General features: G+C 37.4%; 1 protein-coding gene across 3 annotated transcripts in view; it reads left to right on the forward strand.

Annotated features, from left to right (window-relative positions):
- The first annotated feature begins 2,420 nt into the window (after positions 1-2,420).
- The window catches only part of LOC115219283 (centrosomal protein of 89 kDa-like), a 41,068-nt gene continuing 25,636 nt past the window's right edge, over positions 2,421-17,852 (forward strand). Inside the window, exons 1-2 of one of the 3 annotated variants that reach the window (XM_036503423.1) lie at positions 2,421-2,819; positions 10,665-10,882. In XM_036503423.1, coding sequence (XP_036359316.1) covers positions 2,583-2,819; positions 10,665-10,882 — 455 coding nt within the window. In that variant the 5' untranslated portion in view covers positions 2,421-2,582. Of the gene's footprint in view, positions 2,820-5,736; positions 5,944-10,664; positions 10,883-17,690; positions 17,828-17,852 lie in introns of those variants that run through there. The other 2 variants (XM_036503425.1, XM_029789448.2) reach the window with 2 other exon arrangements.

Genomic DNA, 17,852 nt, shown 5'->3' on the forward strand with positions numbered 1-17,852 from the left:
GTTAATTCATTGCTTATAATGATACTCATGATCTAAACTTTTAAATATTTTCCTTAACACTTGTTATATTTCTGTTGAAATATAACTGCCTTTTACCAATTAATTTCAAAAATAATGTAGTATGTAGTAAAATAACTGTCATTATTAATCAGGTGTTTCAGGTGGTGAGCTGGCAGAATTATTAGCACATTGGCATTTTGTCCATTTTTACATTCTGAGTTCGAATTTCACTAAGTTCAACTTTGCCTTTCATCCTTTTGGGGTCAATGAGTACTGGGATCAATGAAATCGATTTATCTCCTCCCCACCAAATTGTGCCAAAATTTGAAACCATTATTAATCAAGTGTTTGGAATATAACATGAAATTTTTATGAAAGATTTAAATTTAGATCATTTTAAAACAATAAGTTTGTATCATACAACCAAAGGCGGCTTTAAAAGGGTGACAAAAAAAAAAAAATCAACTGGCATTGACTACGTGTCAAAGAAAGTTGCTTGACCACTTAAGTTTGAATAATTATATGCATATAATGTTCTATTTTCATAGATCTAGATTGCTTGCCTACTTTGTGACACCCTAACTAAACAAACCTGAAAAAAATAACAGTAATTCTAAATAAATAATCTCAAACTGTGTCTTACATTGCTCAATAACTAAGACTCTCAATCTTTTTTTTCTTATAATGATACTTTTTCAGACTTCAAATATAGTTACAGTTATAAAATAGCTGCTTTAGGTGAACAGCTGAGACATTTTATTTACAAAAGAACACAGAACCTAAACACATTAAACAAGTGGTTATATGATGAAATTGCTATAACTATTGCTGTTTATTAGACTCACAGAGCTTTCTATTTTAAGAAGACTAGCTGGAATTATTAACAAAATAAAGCATTTAATTTGCATTTAGCCTTGGGCATCGAATTTTTATAGTAAGCACGCTCTTCTTGAATTTAGGACTTGATATATGCAGTCTGTACCTAAATATGGATAGAAAGTTCATTAAAGGGGTATTGGTGGATAAAATTAAATCAGTTGGGAAGCTACAAAAATGCTTTGGTATGATTAAAGTGTCATTCAGTAAGGAATGTGTGTGTGAGAGAGAAAAAGAAAACACACACACACAACCATAACATCCTGGACTGCTTTCAAAGGGCCACTGGCATTAACTCACTAACAGACATTCTTCAGCTTCTGGCCCAGAAGTTTGAAGTATTCTCTCTATGCGTTCGCCTAATGAATGGCCTCTGTTCAATAGAGCTGGCTGGTCTCTGACTAAGGCACTCCATATGTATTCCTCTCTCCTGCCTTTCATCACACTTTTTGCATCCACTTTCTCCTTCCTCACTAACTACAATATCCAGTCCTTTCTCCCCAGAAAGTACTGGATATTGTAGTTAATTCACTCATCTTCCTTTTCCTCACCCCCCCCCATCAGTTTTGTTTATTGTATGATTTTTTATGTTAGTATGACACTAAATGACCAGAGGGATACATTTCCCGCATAGGCCTTTAGCCTTTCGGTGATAACTTTTTTAAGCAGCTAAACTGAACTTCACATTGCAGACTATCGAATCATCATTCTTCAACATTAGTTCTACCTCTGTTGTAATTTAGGGAATGATGCGAGTCAACGAGGAAGCTTCGATGTTGTCTTTTGATTTACTAATTATATCAGCCAAATTTCTCTCAACGCACACATTAACGTTAATAAAAAAATGGCTAATGTAATCTTACATAAATAAGACGGGTACTACATCCGCGCTAGCTAGTCATGACTAGTCAATCCTTACTTTGTGTTTTTATATTTTATTTACTTTGTTTAGAAAAATTATTTACTTTGTTTTTGTGTTATGTTTACTTTGTTTTAAAAAAATTATTTACTTTGTGTAAAAAAACATTTTGTGTTTTATTTACTTTGCTAGGTAGTCGTTGAAGGATCGACTAGTTATAACAAGCTAGTGCGGATGCGCGACTACGCGAGTGCGCGCACCGGGATCACTCTTCTGAAGTAAAACCAATAAGACGATCACAACTGGAACGCCTTTGTTCTTAGGTCTTGTTCAATCAGCATCGATCTGGGATGAAACAATAACATAAGTGTCATTGGCAGAGAATTCTGTCATCTTGCAGTACCTTCTTTTAGATAAGGCGGACTAAAATGTTTGACTGGGCCCCCTAAATTTTCATTCCTTGTACCTATAATAACAGAAAGTACTACATATGTCGGGGATCCATCGCAGAACGAACGACTAAAACAGGCGCTCTCACGTTTATTTTTGTTTTTTGATCTGGCGGAGTTTTGGATGGCAGTGCAGAAGGGAGGGGAGTGAAGAAAACAACAAAGATTTTCAAACATTTTTTAAATAAAAAGCATCCCCACCAACACTTGAAAGGTCGTGAGAAGAAAATTGGAAAAATCCCTGTCAATACGAAGAAAATCCAACTTATGTGGGCACCTTGATCCGAAACTCCGCCTTCGATCTCAAATGAGTCCTGATCGAACAGGTGTTCCAAGCAGTAATTACTTTGGATTTATTTCAGATATAGTGTATCTAAGACTAAATTATCCAATCTCTTATGTCTGAGATAGGTTTGCCTGTTATTTCTAGCATTTTGAGAGACTGCATCAAGGCTCCTGTCTCACCTGTTGTTTTCAAAATAAGCGTGGCTCGGGGGTTATTTCCCTTGACTCTCCCCAGACAAAACAAAACTAAATTTAATTCTCAGCCAACTCTCGTCCTGCAAGCTTTTAATTTATATTTAGTGAGAATGTTTCATCCCAAGCATTCTAAAACAAATCGCAAATACCCCATGGTTGGTATTATTATTTATTTCAATTAAGATTTTATTTACTGTAAAAATCAGAAGTTTCTGTAATTCAGAGAAATGTCAAAATTATTATTTTTTACGAGTAAATTTTCAATGAATTTCACTCCGTTTTCTGACTATGTACTTGGTATCCATGGCAACGCCAGCGTTTACTTCTTCTAACAATAGTTTGTCGGATTTAATGCGAGAAATGTGATACAAAACCAGAAAGGAAAATATTGTAGGTTTAACATTATACTCGAGTATGATGGAAAGAAGATAAGAGTATAAAATATATCACTAGTTTTTAGGTACAAAAGTGTATGTATATATATACATATATATGTGGTGTATAGGGGGTGGGGTTTATATTATATTCGAGATCGTATTCTATTGGAGTAAATGTTGTTTTTTTAGGATTCCTAACTCAAACAATAATATGAAGAGGATTTTAAGAATATAATTCGAAATAAAAAAAAAAAACAAAAAAAAAACATAAAGCAAGATTACTTAAAAAATTTCTATCTAAATAAACTATTAACAGGGATCTGTGAAAAGGATGAGCTCTTTTGGACCTTTTGCTTCTAAATTAACATAAACTCTCTAAATATGTATTTTGACTCCTCAGTTGAATTATGGTTTTCCCAATTTCAGATTGGGCATATTCGATATAGCTAATACAATTATTGATGTAATATATAATTTATATACTTCAAATTACTTCGATACTTCTCTCAAGATTAAGTATTCTATTTCTTCGCACTGAGACTACACCAGAAGAGACTTTTTATTTTATACTCTGGACTGTAGTTTATATGAAACACTAGTTTATATAGAGCAAAGAAAAATGAATGATCTGCTTTAATTTCAAGTGATTACACCAAGGATAAGTTCTCTTAACCATTTAAGACTACACAAGAACTGTTATATTAAACTTCGTTGATTTTTAGTTTTTGAAGTGTCTTAATTTTTCGACGCACTTTTGTGACATTGTCACTAATATAATTACGCTGTATCTTGAGGTCAGACACATGCCGAACGAAACACTTATGTTTGTGAGCATATTATCTTTTGCAGATTCCAAATTATTAAAGTATCACTTGTATACATGTGTGTGTGTGTGTGTGTGATAACACATAGCACCGAGGGGAATAACTTGTGTGCAACCTAGGGCAACAATTTTTATTCATAGTTACTGCTCTGTTACCTTTGTTGTGGCTTGCAAAGTTCATATCTTCCCCGTACAGAATTTTTATCAGGTTTACTACTCTCCTAGTTGGTATGGAGTCCTCCTCTCCACTGTGCAGTTAGTAGTTTAGGCTTAGTAGTCACTTCCCTGTGTAATATTTCCAGGACTTCTCAGAATGTGATAGTAGGTGGGAGGGGCAGCTTAAGGTAAGTTGGAGGTCTTGTTTGAAGTCAAGGTGGGGAAAAAGGAAGCAGGTAATTGTAATTAGAGTAATCACAGCTGGTTATGCTTGTCATGGTAGGAGATGGGTACTCCACTCTGCTACTGAGTAAACATGTTTGCCAAACTGTTCTGCTTTCATACCTCAGAGAGTGGAAGAGAGGAAAGGCGAGACAAGTTTTTGTTAGCAATAACATATAAATACAACTAATCGTCATCATCATTGCTTTCAAGCTGGCATGGGTACAGTTAGACATGATCCACCTAGCCTGAGGGCTGTGTTAGCCTCCATTATCTGTTTCTGCAACTGCAAGCTCTTCTTAATACCAATCAGATTACGGGGTGTGCTGGACACGTTTTCAAGGCACCAGCACTAGTAGGGTCACCAAGTAACATGCAAGAGAAGACTCCTTCACAAAGTGGGGATACAATATTGAGAGAGGTGGCATTGTTCCAGTTGTAGAGGCCAAAGCAGGAAAGAGGGACAGGAACAGCTGTTTTGCTGTAGAGGAGATACATGGGTACCCCAGCAGGAAAGATAAAAAGGAAATGAGGTTGCAGGCCAGAAGGTGTGTAGAGAGACAATAGGAAGGTGGAAGGGGGCAGAAAATTGAGGATGGTTGGGCAGGTAGGAAGGAGAGATGAGAGGAACAACAGCAACAGTAATTCCCTTATTCCATTCTCGTGTTAGAGAGATAATGGGAAACCATGACATCTTCCAAATCATCAATGATTATATTCTTGTACCAAATACAACAGTAAGTCTCTGCATGGAAGGAGAAACAGGAGAGAGGACACAGCTTAAATAAATATGATGATCATAATACTAACAACAATATCAGTCATAATTAACAAGTATCATATTTATTATGTATTTATTACAACTTGTTATTTGTAATAAACTTATCCTGTTTCTCATAACTTGTTCTCTCTCTCTTCCTTGCTTTTCTCATTCTCTACCCCCACTCTCTCTAAACTTATTGCTATATTTGTTCAAAAAGGAGCAGAATACATAAGGATCATGGGAAAAGAGAAAGGCTTTCCAAATGGAAAAAAAATCAGACAGAGGAGGGAAAAAGAGAGGGAAAGAGTAAAAGGAGAAAACAAGAAAGGGGATGGGGAGAGGGAGAGTGAGAGAAAAGAAATAAGAAAACAGCAGATGAGGAGATGGTCACAAAACTATAAGTAGCAATATTAGTCCAAGAAATCTACATTGCATTATAGTTTAAATAGCGAAACATCGACTGGCACTCCATCTGCTATGATGATAAGGGTTCTAGTTGATCCAATCAATGGAACAGCCTGCTCACAAAATTAACATGCATGTGGATGAGCACTCCACAGACATGTGTACCCTTAATGTAGTTCTCAGGGAAATTCAGTAGGACACAGAATGTGACAAGGCCAGCCTTTTGAATTACAGGTACAACTCATTTTTGCCAGCTGAGTGGACTGGAACAATGTGAAATAAAGTGTCTTTCTTAAGGATACAATGTGCCACCAGGAATCGAACTCATGACCTTATGATCATGAGCCATTTACCCTAACCACTAAGCCGTGCACCTTCACTAGAGAAACACTGAGCACAGAGAATAAGTCAAATGAATAGGACATGGAAAAAATATAAATAAAGATACATATTTTTTCATCAACTGTTGAAGATAGTGGTCCTGTTGCTAATGCATTGAAACCACAAAACTTCAGTAAAAAGCTAATGAAGAAGTATTTAACTCTGTGATTTTCTATGTCATATCTGACGTATTCTTTGTGCTTAATTTTTCTCGTTTTTTATTATAATACAATACAGATTTCTTCAACCAACATTTGTTATACATGCACACACACACTAACACACACACACACACACACACACGCACACATGTATAAAGTAATTATATGTAAATTCTGACAAAACCAAAAACTTATACAAGGTACATAAGAATACATGTCATAGATTACTCTCAGATTCAATCTGTCACCATTGTGAAAATATCATATTACTCTGCTTTGAAAAAAAGTAATACCAGACTAGATCAGAGACAGATAGTCTTCAGATAATAAAACTTATTTTGCCTTATCATAAGATTATAAGTGTAACTTTTCTCAGCATTACTAATTTTATAGATTGAGCTACCCTCTAAATCTAAATCTAATGAACAAAAATACATTAGATTTTATACTACTAAATATTAAAGATGCCAAGGATTCTACTATGAAGTAGCATTAAAGCTGTCATATAACTTGGTTTATATCTATAATTGAAAAAAACAAGTGTTTAGCATTTGAACCAAGCCATATTCAGCCCAAATATTCTACCCTCCCACACCTACCCTACATTGTCATTCTAAGAGTAAGCAATCAATTCTTCAAAATCTTAAAGCTACATGATAATACTTTACTCTTTTACTTGTTTCAGTCATTTGACTGCGGCCATGCTGGAGCACCGCCTTTAGTCGAGCAAATCGACGCCGGGACTTATTCTTTGTAAGCCCAGTACTTATCCTATTGGTCTCTTTTGCCGAACCGCTAAGTGACGGGGACGTAAACACACCAGCATCGGTTGTCAAGCAATCCTAGGGGGACAAACACAGACGCACAAACACACATACATATATATATATACATATATACGACGGGCTTCTTTCAGTTTCCGTCTACCAAATCCACTCACAAGGCATTGGTCGGCCCGGGGCTATAGCAGAAGACACTTGCCCAAGATGCCACGCACTGAGACTGAACCCGGAACCATGTGGTTGGTTAGCAAGCTACTTACCACACAGCCACTCTAATTTTTTAAAATGTGGATAACTACACATCACATTTGACAGAGAAATCTGAATGCTAAACGGTTAAGTTTAATAGTGTGACTATTTTGCTTCAAACAGATATTTCTGCTAGCATGACACGTATCTAAATCACAACTATACGATTAGCCTGTAAATGTTTATTATTTTCTATAACTCAGCAATGATTCTGTTGATGTTTGTAATAGATAAAAAGATTCAACAGAAGTCAGTGACCTAGTTGGCTTGTATGTTTTAAATAAAACAAAGAATTTTTTTCATTTAATGACAGATTGCTGTTATAAAGAAACATCAACCCTCAATCTGTAGATAGATTTCAAAAAGTAAACCCTTTTCAAATAATTATGCTTTAATATTGCAGTACAACAATAAGTATAGAGAAACTTTCTTAATTGACCTTAGATTTTTCTGATAGCACTTTTAGTTCAAACAAAAAGCCTATAATATATATGATGGGAACAATTGGTAACAAATTAGAGGCAAAAGTCAGCTTCACTTTTCTTCTGTTGTTAATAGTCATAATAATAATCCTTTCTCCTGTAGGCATAGGCCTAAACTTTTTGGAAAAGGGATAGTTGATTACATCAACACTAGTTCTAAACTTGTATGAACTTTATTGACCCCAAAGGGAAGAAAGGGTAAGTGGTCCTCAGCAGAATCTGAACGCACAATGCAAAACTGGAAGAAATGTCATTAAGCTTTTTGTCTGTTGTGGTAACGATTTTGCCAGCTTGCCACTCTAAATATAACAACATCATCGTCGTCATTGTTTAAACATCTGCATTCCATGCTGGCATGGGTTGGATGGTTTGACTGAGGAGGTTGCATCAGGCTCCAATCTGAACTGGTAAGGTTTCTACAGCTTGATGCCCTTCCTAATGCCAACCACTTCAAGAGTGTAGTGGGTGCTTTTTATATGCCACCAGCATGGGGGCCAGTGAGGCAGCACTGGCATCAATAAGGCTCGAATGGTGCTTTTTACATGTCACCGGCACAGTGCCAGTCAGGTGACACTGACATCGGCCACAACTACAATTTCACTTCACTCAACAGGTCTTCTCAAGCACAGCATATTGCCCGACAATTGAAGGGTACTTTTAAATGGGCCGGATATGTGACACTGGCATTGACCATGACTATGATCTCACTTGGATTGCTGGATCTTTTCAAGCACAACATATCTCCAAAGGTCTTGGTCGCTTATCATTGCCTCTGTGAGACCCAATATTTGAAGGTCGCGCTTCACCACCTCATCCCATATCTTCCTGGGTCTACCTCTTCCACAGGTTCCCTCCACTGTTAGGGTGTAACACTTCTTAACACAGCTGTCCTCATCCATATGCAACACATGACCATACCAGCGTAGTAATTTCTCTTGCACACCACTACTGATGCTTCTTATGTCTAACTTTTCTCTCAGGGTGTTTACACTCTGTCATGTATGCACACTGACATTACACATCCAGCAGATCATACTAGCTTCACTTCTTTCAAGCCTATGCATGTCCTCAGCAGTCACGGTCCATGTTTCAATGCCGTGTAGCATGGCTGTTTGCATACATGCATCATACAGTGTCATTTTCACTCTGAGCGAGAGACCCTTTGTTGCCAGCAGACGTAGGAACACTCTGAACTTTGCCCAAGTTATTCTTATTCTAGCAGCTATGCTCTTAGAGCATCCACCCCATCTACTAACTTGGTCACCTAGGTAATGGAAGCTATCAACTACTTCTAGTTTTTCTCCCTGGAATGTGATGGAATCTGTTTTCTGTACATCTACAGTGTTTATTTCCCCTGTGCATCCACCACATACAAAAACTATCTTCCTAGTTAACCTTTCTTCGAGATTGCCGCATCTTTTATGTGTTCATAGCTTACACATCTTATAGGTACATCTTATGGAGTTTCTACCTACACCTTTTCTACAGATCGATTAGGGCCATCTACCTGAAGGGATTTGTGATTTGTTTGCCTACTTACTTACTAAGACTTTGGTTTTTGCTAGATTGACTCTAAGGCCCTTCAATTCTAGACCTTGCCTCCACACCTGAAACTTCTTTTCTAGTTCTGGTAGTGACTCAGCTATTAGAGCAAGATCATTAGCATAGAGAAGCTCCCAGGGGTATCCTGTCTTGAATTCTTCTGTTATTGCTTGGAGGACTATGATGAATATGAGGAAACTAAGGACAGATCCTTGGTGAACCTCTACTTCTACTTGGAATTCTTCACTATACTCATTGCTAACTCTCACCTTACTTACAGCATTCCTGTACATGGTTTGTACAACTCTCACTAAACACTCATCTATGCTTAGTTTTCACATTGACCACCAGATAAGGGATCGGAGGACCCTGTCAAAGGCTTTCTCCAAGTCAACAAAAGCCAAGTACAGAGGTTTATCTTTGGCTAGGAATTTCTCCTGCAGCTGTCTTACCAGAAATACAGTATCAGTGGTGCTTCTCCCTGGCACAAACCCAAACTGCGTCTCATCTAAACTGACTCTCTTCCTAATTAGTTGGGCTATGAACCTCTCCGTGACTTTCATTACCTGATCCAACAATTTGTAATTATTCCTGTCTAATGCATCACCTTTACTTTTGTAGCAGTTGACTATGGTGCTGCTACACTAGTCATTGGATATGACTCCATGTATCACCTGGTTGCCTATATGGGCGACTAGACTATAGCCTACACCACCAGATATTTTAAACATCTCAGCAGTGATTCCTGATGGGCCAGGGGCTTTCCCTATCTTCATACCTTTAATTGCTTTGTCTACCAAGGTACTGTCAATTTGAATAACTGGACCCTCTGTTGTGTTGGCATTTGGTAAAGTCTCTTTCTCCCATTCATTCTCTTCATTTAGCAACCTTTCATAGTGGCCTCTCCAAGTCTCTCTCTTTGCAGAATCATTAAATGCAAGTGAGTCATCATTTATGCAGACACATTTCTCTCCTATGACATCATGATTCTCTCACACACACTGTCTTGCAATATGAAACACACATGCACGCACTCATACACACACACACACACACACACACACATAATATTAGGCAGACAAATGTAAAATTTGAAAGTACATTTAACCCTTTAGCATTTAAACTGGCCATATCTGTCCCAAATGTTCTACATGCTTTATGTTCAGACTGGCCAGATCCAACCTCTCACACTTACCTTTCAATGTCATTTTCTAAAAATAAACAATTGCATCATCAAAATCACAAAGCTACAAGATAATGCATAATTAATTCAAAACAATATGAATAAATATTTCGTTTTTGGATTTGGTTTGCCAGATTCTTTATATGAGTTCGTGTGTTGAAGCATATTTTGTTGTGTGAGAGTCATTTTCTTTTTGTGCCTTATAATGTAACACACTCACCGGTAAAATTTCCACTTATTTTTATTTTCCTAAAATTTTCGTTGCGTCTTGCAAAGAAATAAATGGAAATTTTACCAGTGAGTGTGTTACATTATAAGGCACAAAAAGAAAATGACTCTCCCCAGACACAACAGAATATGAATAAATAAGCATTAAATTTGATAGGATAATCTGAATGCTCAAAGCTTAAAAAATTAATAATAATAAAAAAGATATGCTAATTGTGATATATTCTTTCTAATCTTTTTTGCAAGTCTCATGTATCAACTGCTGTTATTCCAAAAGTGGCCCTTGTTGCTGTACCAAATGCTTTGAGTCCCACATGTGCTCAGGATGATAAAGGAGCCCCTCTCATGGGTGCACTGATGAATACTTCTAATATTGGAAGAATGTTTGGATCGCCAGTTCCATCCCATAACCTTGACAATGAGCACGACAGCATTATGGATTATACATTAATGACAGATGCTGGGTAAGAGGAATATTGATCTTGTTAAATGTTTCTTTACCTTTATAATTTCTATAGTTGTAGTGAAAAAAAAAAAAAATGACCCTGTTAATTTTCATTTAATTTGGGCTTGTGTTCTTTGTTCTTTCAATGCCTTAACCCTTTAGTGTTCAGATTATTCAATCAAACATAATGCCTATTGATTCCCATTGATTTGAATTAATCATGCATTATCTCATATCTTCAAGATCTTGATGGTGTAATTACCTAATGTAGAATAACATTGTAGGGTAGGTGTGAGAGCCTGGATCTGGTCAGTTTGAACATAAAACAGATTAACTATTTTGGCCGGATATGGCCGGTTTAAATACTAAAGGGTTAATGTCTGAGATGATTTAGTTTAACCCTTTAGAATACAGGTAGAATATTTGGGCCAGATATGGCCCAAATATTCTACCTGTATTTTATGTTCAAACCATCCAGCCCTGGCCTTTAATACCTACCCTACAATGTCATTCTAAAAATAAAATAATCACATCATCGAAATCTTGAAACTATGAGACAATGCAAGGATAATTTAAAACAATGTGAAAAACTAAGAATTAATTTTGATAGGGTAATCTAAATGCTGATGGATTGAAAATAAAAGTTCCCACTTCAAACTCAGTCTGGTTTTTACTGTACATCCTGAAATAAAATGCATGTTGACAACTGGAGATGAAACTTATCCAGCAGCTGTAGTTGTAAATGTTAGACACAGGTTAATAGTTTAAAAATTTAGTCTTCTTTGCTCTTGTTGTTTATACAATTCACAAACAGCAATAAAAGGATTAAATTTGATATTCATCAACTGCCTCTCAAAAAAATCTAAGCTGAAATTTGCTTGTTTAGTTCTTCAGCATTTAATGCTCGCAGTTTATGCAACAAAATACATTTGTTCAACGCCTACGTCAGAAGTGTTGACCCTGACTTCATCACTGTCACGGAAACATGGGCGCATTCCTTACTCTGTGATGGGGTTTTCAACATCAATGGGTACAACCTCTTCCGTAAGGACCGCACTAACCGCCGTGGTGGTGGTGTGATGGTCTACGTTCGTTCAAATTTTTTGGTAATTCCTTGTGCCGATTTGAACGAATCACAAGAAGAAGTTTTTTTCTGTGACATACGTATGACCATGTCAACACTCCTGCTTGGCGTTGTTTATCGTCCCCCAAATTACCATCAGGACACACAGCTTTGCAACATCCTCCGAGCTGCAGCCAGGAAAACAGCCACTTATGTGTTTATTGCAGGCGATTTCAATCATCCTGAGATCGATTGGGAAACCTTCCGTTGGCCACAGAGTGCAAACGATTTTGTTGAGCTTGTGCTGGACTCAAACTGGTCACAAGTAGTCACCTCTCCAACAAGAGGCGACAACACCTTGGACCTGCTCTTCACCACAACTCCTGAAGCGGTTATCAATTGCACTACGGAGGAACCTCTAGGTGACTCTGATCATGCTATGATCATCGCCAATCTGGCTCTTGCAGGCAACAAACACCTGAACCATCTCCAATCTGCTTCCTTCGATTGAAGAGAGCAGATTGGAACCTGTACCACACTGAACTACAGCACCCAAACTGGCGTGAATTCTACAACTCTGGAGATGTGAATACTATACTCCAGAGTATCCTGGACTCAATATGGGCAGCATGTGCAGCATCAGTGCCACGTAAACAAAAAAGAAGAACCGCCCCAAAAGGGCAATTTGGGAAACTTCAGCGGTCTGACTTGCCAGGAAGGAACGTCGGACTGCTGAACAGTAATACAAGTTGCATAAATCAGACACCAACAGGAAGAAGCGGAATAAATCCTCCAACCATCTCAAGCAAGTGACAAAAAATGCAGTCCTTGAATTTGAACAGTGCATAGCAGCCAATCCTGACAGCAAGGTTTTCTGGAAATATGTGCATTCAAAGCAGAGACCTCACTCTCCAGTGGGCCCTCTTCGCAACCCTCACACGAACCAGATCACTGACGACCCCAAGGAATGCGCAGAACTCATTGCCGAGTGCTATGCAAACATATTCACTGTCGAAAGTCAAAATGTACCATCTTCACCATCACTAACAGCAAACTCCATAACAACTATGGAATTTACACCTGCAATGCTGCGACGTCACCTTCAAAATAAGCGCAACTATGCCTCCCCTGGTCTCGATGGAGTTACATACTGCTTCTCAAACGTGGCAGGCACTTCCTTTTACACCAGCTTTCTATTTTCTTCCAGTACTGTCTCAACAATGGTGCTACTCCGGAGCAGTGGAAAACTGCCAGTGTCATTCCTCTGTTCAAAAAGGGTGACCGCACATCACCTGTCAACTATCGCCCAGTCAGTCTCACTAGCTGTATTGCAAAACTGATGGAATCGTGTGTCAGAGAAACACTCTGGAACTTCTGGAGCTCTCACAGTCTCATCCGACCCTCACAATATGGATTTGTCCCTAACTCCAGCTGCAGTGACCAGCTTGTCGAGTTCCTTGAGGACATTACTCAGATCACTGACAGTGGCTCATGGGTGGATGTTGTCTACCTTGGCTTTGCTAAGGCTTTCAACTCTGTGCCACACAAAAGGCTTATGGTGAAACTCTCTGCAATGGGTGTGGGGGATGACCTTTTTAACTGGTTGAAATCCTTCATCCTCAGCCGAAAGGAGGTAGTCACAGTTCTAGGACAGCACTCTACACCATATGAGATGTCATCGGGTGTACCACAGGGATCTGTCCTTGGTCCCCTCCTGTTTGGGCATACATTAATGACATAGATGCCAATTTAAAGAATGCCACAGTATTGAAATATGCAGACGACATCAAGCTGTACCTTGAAATCAAGAGGACTGATCCTGATGTCTACAACTCTTTCCTGCAATCAGACCTAGACACAATGCAGCAAGGATCACAGACTGGCAACTGAAACTGGCTGTGGACAAGTGTACCACCATGCATTTTGGGAGAAAAAACTCTGCGTCCACATACTCCCTCCACAACACTGATATCAAGAAATCCTCTTGCGAGCGTGACCTAGGCATCACTGTCAGCAGTGATTTGCGTTGGACAAAGCATATCTCTAAAATTGTCAAGAAGGCCGAGGGTGTCTTGGCATCACTCAGCAAGACTTTTGTTAGCCGCTCTCCAGCCATCTATTTAAAACTGTATACAGCTATGGTACGACCACACTTGGAATTCGCATCATCAGTTTGGAATCCCTATCTTGCTCAGAACATTGACCTCCTGGAATCTGTCCAGAGACGTGCAACCAAACGCATACCCTCCATCAGACACCTACCATATTCTGAGCGCCTTGTTTCCCTGGGCATGGATTCACTGAAGCTCCGGCGTCTGGCGACGGACTTGGTAAACACCCACAAGGTTATCAACCACCTCACCAACAACAACACTGAACACCTTTTTGATCTCCATGTGTCTAACACACGTGGACATGCCTACAAAGTCAGAAAACAGCACAGCTCCCATGACTTTCGGAAACATTTTTTCACGCTCAGGACTGCTGAAGCGTGGAATAAACTGCCTGCATCAGTTGTTGACTGCCATGACACTGCATCCTTTAAGGCCCTCATGCTTCCTGAAATCCGTCGAAACTACACCTGATTATATATACACTTTAGATGAGTTGTAGTGCACCTGAGCACTGTACACAATTATTATTATTATTATTATTATTATTTAAACCGGCTATGTCTGGCCTAAATGTTCTACCTGTTTATCTTCAAACTGATCAGATCCAGTCTCTCACGCCAACCCTGCAATGTCATTCTAAAAGTAAATATTCATAACTTCAAAATCTCAAAGCTAGAAGATAGTTCAGAATTAACTTTAAAGAATGTGGATAAATAAGCATTGCATCTGACAAAGTAATCCGAATGCTAAAGAGATAATACAGGTGATTCTAGAGTATTTGTTATTTAATTTTTTCTTCATGACTTTGGAAGTAGTTTCTATTATATATGACTTGGAATGCAATTGTATAGTTAGTTCTAAGTTATTGATGTCGTTTAGCATCAAGTTAGCCATGACTGAGCAGGCCTATCATCAAAAGCATTTCAGCTGTGGTCATCTCAGGTATAATTTGAGGGAGATTTAGTTTCTATTTCTAGCAACCATATAGGGAATCCCTCATTAGCTTACTTAGCTTACTTGACCATAAATATTTGCTGCAGGTGGGATATAATAGACCACTGTCAGCATTTGTTCAATTTCACTTCTGGTAAAAGATAACTGGACATAAGCATTGACTCTTGTAATAAATGGCTGTTTGGCATATAATGTCATTTGTTTTATAAAACTATTTTTGATTTCCAGCACACTTTGTTTCAGAATGATGCTTGATTTTGGTCAGGCTGTTTTTGACTGAACATAGCAATCTGTGTTCTCTTGTGAAGTGAAGATTTTCCTAAGTGCTTTGAAATTACTTTCTAAGACAGGAACAATGAAACCTTATGAACTCTTATAAATATCAATGAGTGTGATTTTAAGGGAATAATTATTTATATGCACAAATATGCCATGACATAAAATTTATAAAAAATTATGCCAAAAAGACAAATTTTGCCGTCAAATCAATTTTAGCTACTCCAAAAATAACAATCAGAACTATAGATGAAGACCAGGACTTGTTTAATTAATATTTTTTAATTATTATTTGGAGACAATAAAGGACAGTGACTGTTTTTAAATGTGTCACTCAAGAAGACAGTGGAATGAAGACAATTTTGAATTTTATCCAATAATATATTTCTTTCTCTAACCTATCACAATCAGCAACTTCCTTTTTTTATAAATAACTATTTTTTTTTATCAATAAGTCTTTCTTTTCCATTCTGCGTCTTGCTCTATTTGCCTTACATTTTTCTGTTTTGCTTTCTTTCATTACTGTCGTTTTATATGGGTTCTTTAATTTGACAAACATAACCTTTGGGAATTGAGTCTTTTATTGATTTCTTCCTGCAAGTAGGCACAAACTTCAATGTTGTTTATATGCAGTGGTATTCACTTGGCCATGTACTTGAATTAAATGATTATTTTTTGACTCTTATCTCTTCTCAAAAACACTCATTGGCCCTATTTATCCATGTAATATAAGTAGTAGAACATGAATTCTTTTGAGGCCCGAAAGTGCAGCCCTCTGGAATATATTTGGATTTTGCATAAAAGTATGTTTTTGATAATTACACAAGATATTAATTATTCTAATGTTATTCAGTTTTTGTAAAAATGTCTTGATATATAAAAGCAAATGTATGAATGTCCCAAGTGATAGGCCACAATTTTACACCCAAGTAATTGAAATTCTGCATAAGGATACATCATTCCACAAAGAAGGTCTTAGGCTTTGTAAGTTTTCTGAAATGTACACCTTACAACAACAACAACAGGCATAGCCCTAAACACTGTAACAGATATTGGTAAAAAATTACTGATTAGAAAAATAATCAATTTAGTATAATTATTTTAATTAATATAGAACTTTAAAGAAATCTTGTTATAGTTTAGGTTCTTTATCTGTTTGTTATTCTTATTGCTTGTTTATTTTTATGAAGCTCAACTTGAACACTCTTCTGAAATGCTTGGATACAGCAATTTGAATGAATTAACATTCCTAGGCCAAGTGAGAACTTCCAGCATGTTTATAAAACAATTTATCCAAAATATAGTGAATTTGTATGATTATATATATTTTAGGTAATAAAACTAGTGACTGTATTTAGATATGGTCAGATACAGCTGCTTGCATATACATACATACATACATAAAAAATTTACATTTACATTTCTTACTTTAATATTCATAATTACATTTTATGCTTATATTTGATAAAATATTCTTTAATGCATCATCATTAGATTACATTAAAATTAAATGCAGTCCCTGCTTCTAGTTTAGTGGTTGTAGTTTGTGCTTCTTGATTCATGGCTAATTCATATTTTGTTTGGTAACAGGCGCAGGAGTGGCTGTGTGGTAAGAAGCTTGTTTACCAACCACATGGTTCTGGGTTCAGTCCCACTGCGTGGCACCTTGGGCAAGTGTCTTCTACTATAGCCTCGGGCTGACCAAAGCCATGTGAGTGGATTTGGTAGACGGAAACTGAAAGAAGCCCGTCGTATATATGTATATATATATATATATATATATATATATATATATATATATATATATATGTGCGTGTGTGTTTGTGCATCTGTGTTTGTCCCCCTAGCATTGATTGACAACCGATGCTGGTGTGTTTATGTCCCCGTCACTTAGCGGTTCAGCAAAAGAGACCGATAGAATAAGTACTGGGCTTACAAAGAATATGTCCCGGGGTCGAGTTGCTCGATTAAAGGCAGTGCTCCAGCATGGCCGCAGTCAAATGACCGAAACAAGTAAAAGAGTAAAAGAGTAAAGAGTATATTAAGACAAAACATTGAATATTTTTTTCTACTTTGTTCTACTTAGTTTTAAATCAACAAGCAAGAGTTAAATAACATGAAAACACACACTTAAACTGTTTTTTTTTTTTTTCTAATTAAGAACTTAAAGGACGATGAAAGAAATTGGCAATAATTTATGTGCCTTTTCATTACGAGTAAAAGTGATGTAGTTTATGTACAAACCGAACATCTGTAGCTGGATGTCTGCAGAAAATGTAAAGATTGTTTAGTGTGGAATCTGGGGAATGAGAACACAAGTAGTGAAGATGAGAGAAGGGTATGATGAGTGGGCTTGGGTAGAGGTGGTATGCAGTTAGTTCATAGGAGCAGCAGATTCCACTGAAGTGGCAAGAGGAGGTAGAGAAAAGAAACAGTGCATGAATGAACCTTATGAATAGAGTGTGTTGGTGAACAGCTACCAGTCAATTAAACAGCTTTTTGGATACAGTCTTCGATGTTCATGTGTGTAACAGCAGCTCCAACATAGACATGTAAAGTAAGTGGCACTCTAATCTAGGTCC

Source organism: Octopus sinensis, linkage group LG1 (assembly GCF_006345805.1).
Source record: "Octopus sinensis linkage group LG1, ASM634580v1, whole genome shotgun sequence".
Lineage (NCBI taxonomy): Eukaryota > Metazoa > Mollusca > Cephalopoda > Octopoda > Octopodidae > Octopus > Octopus sinensis.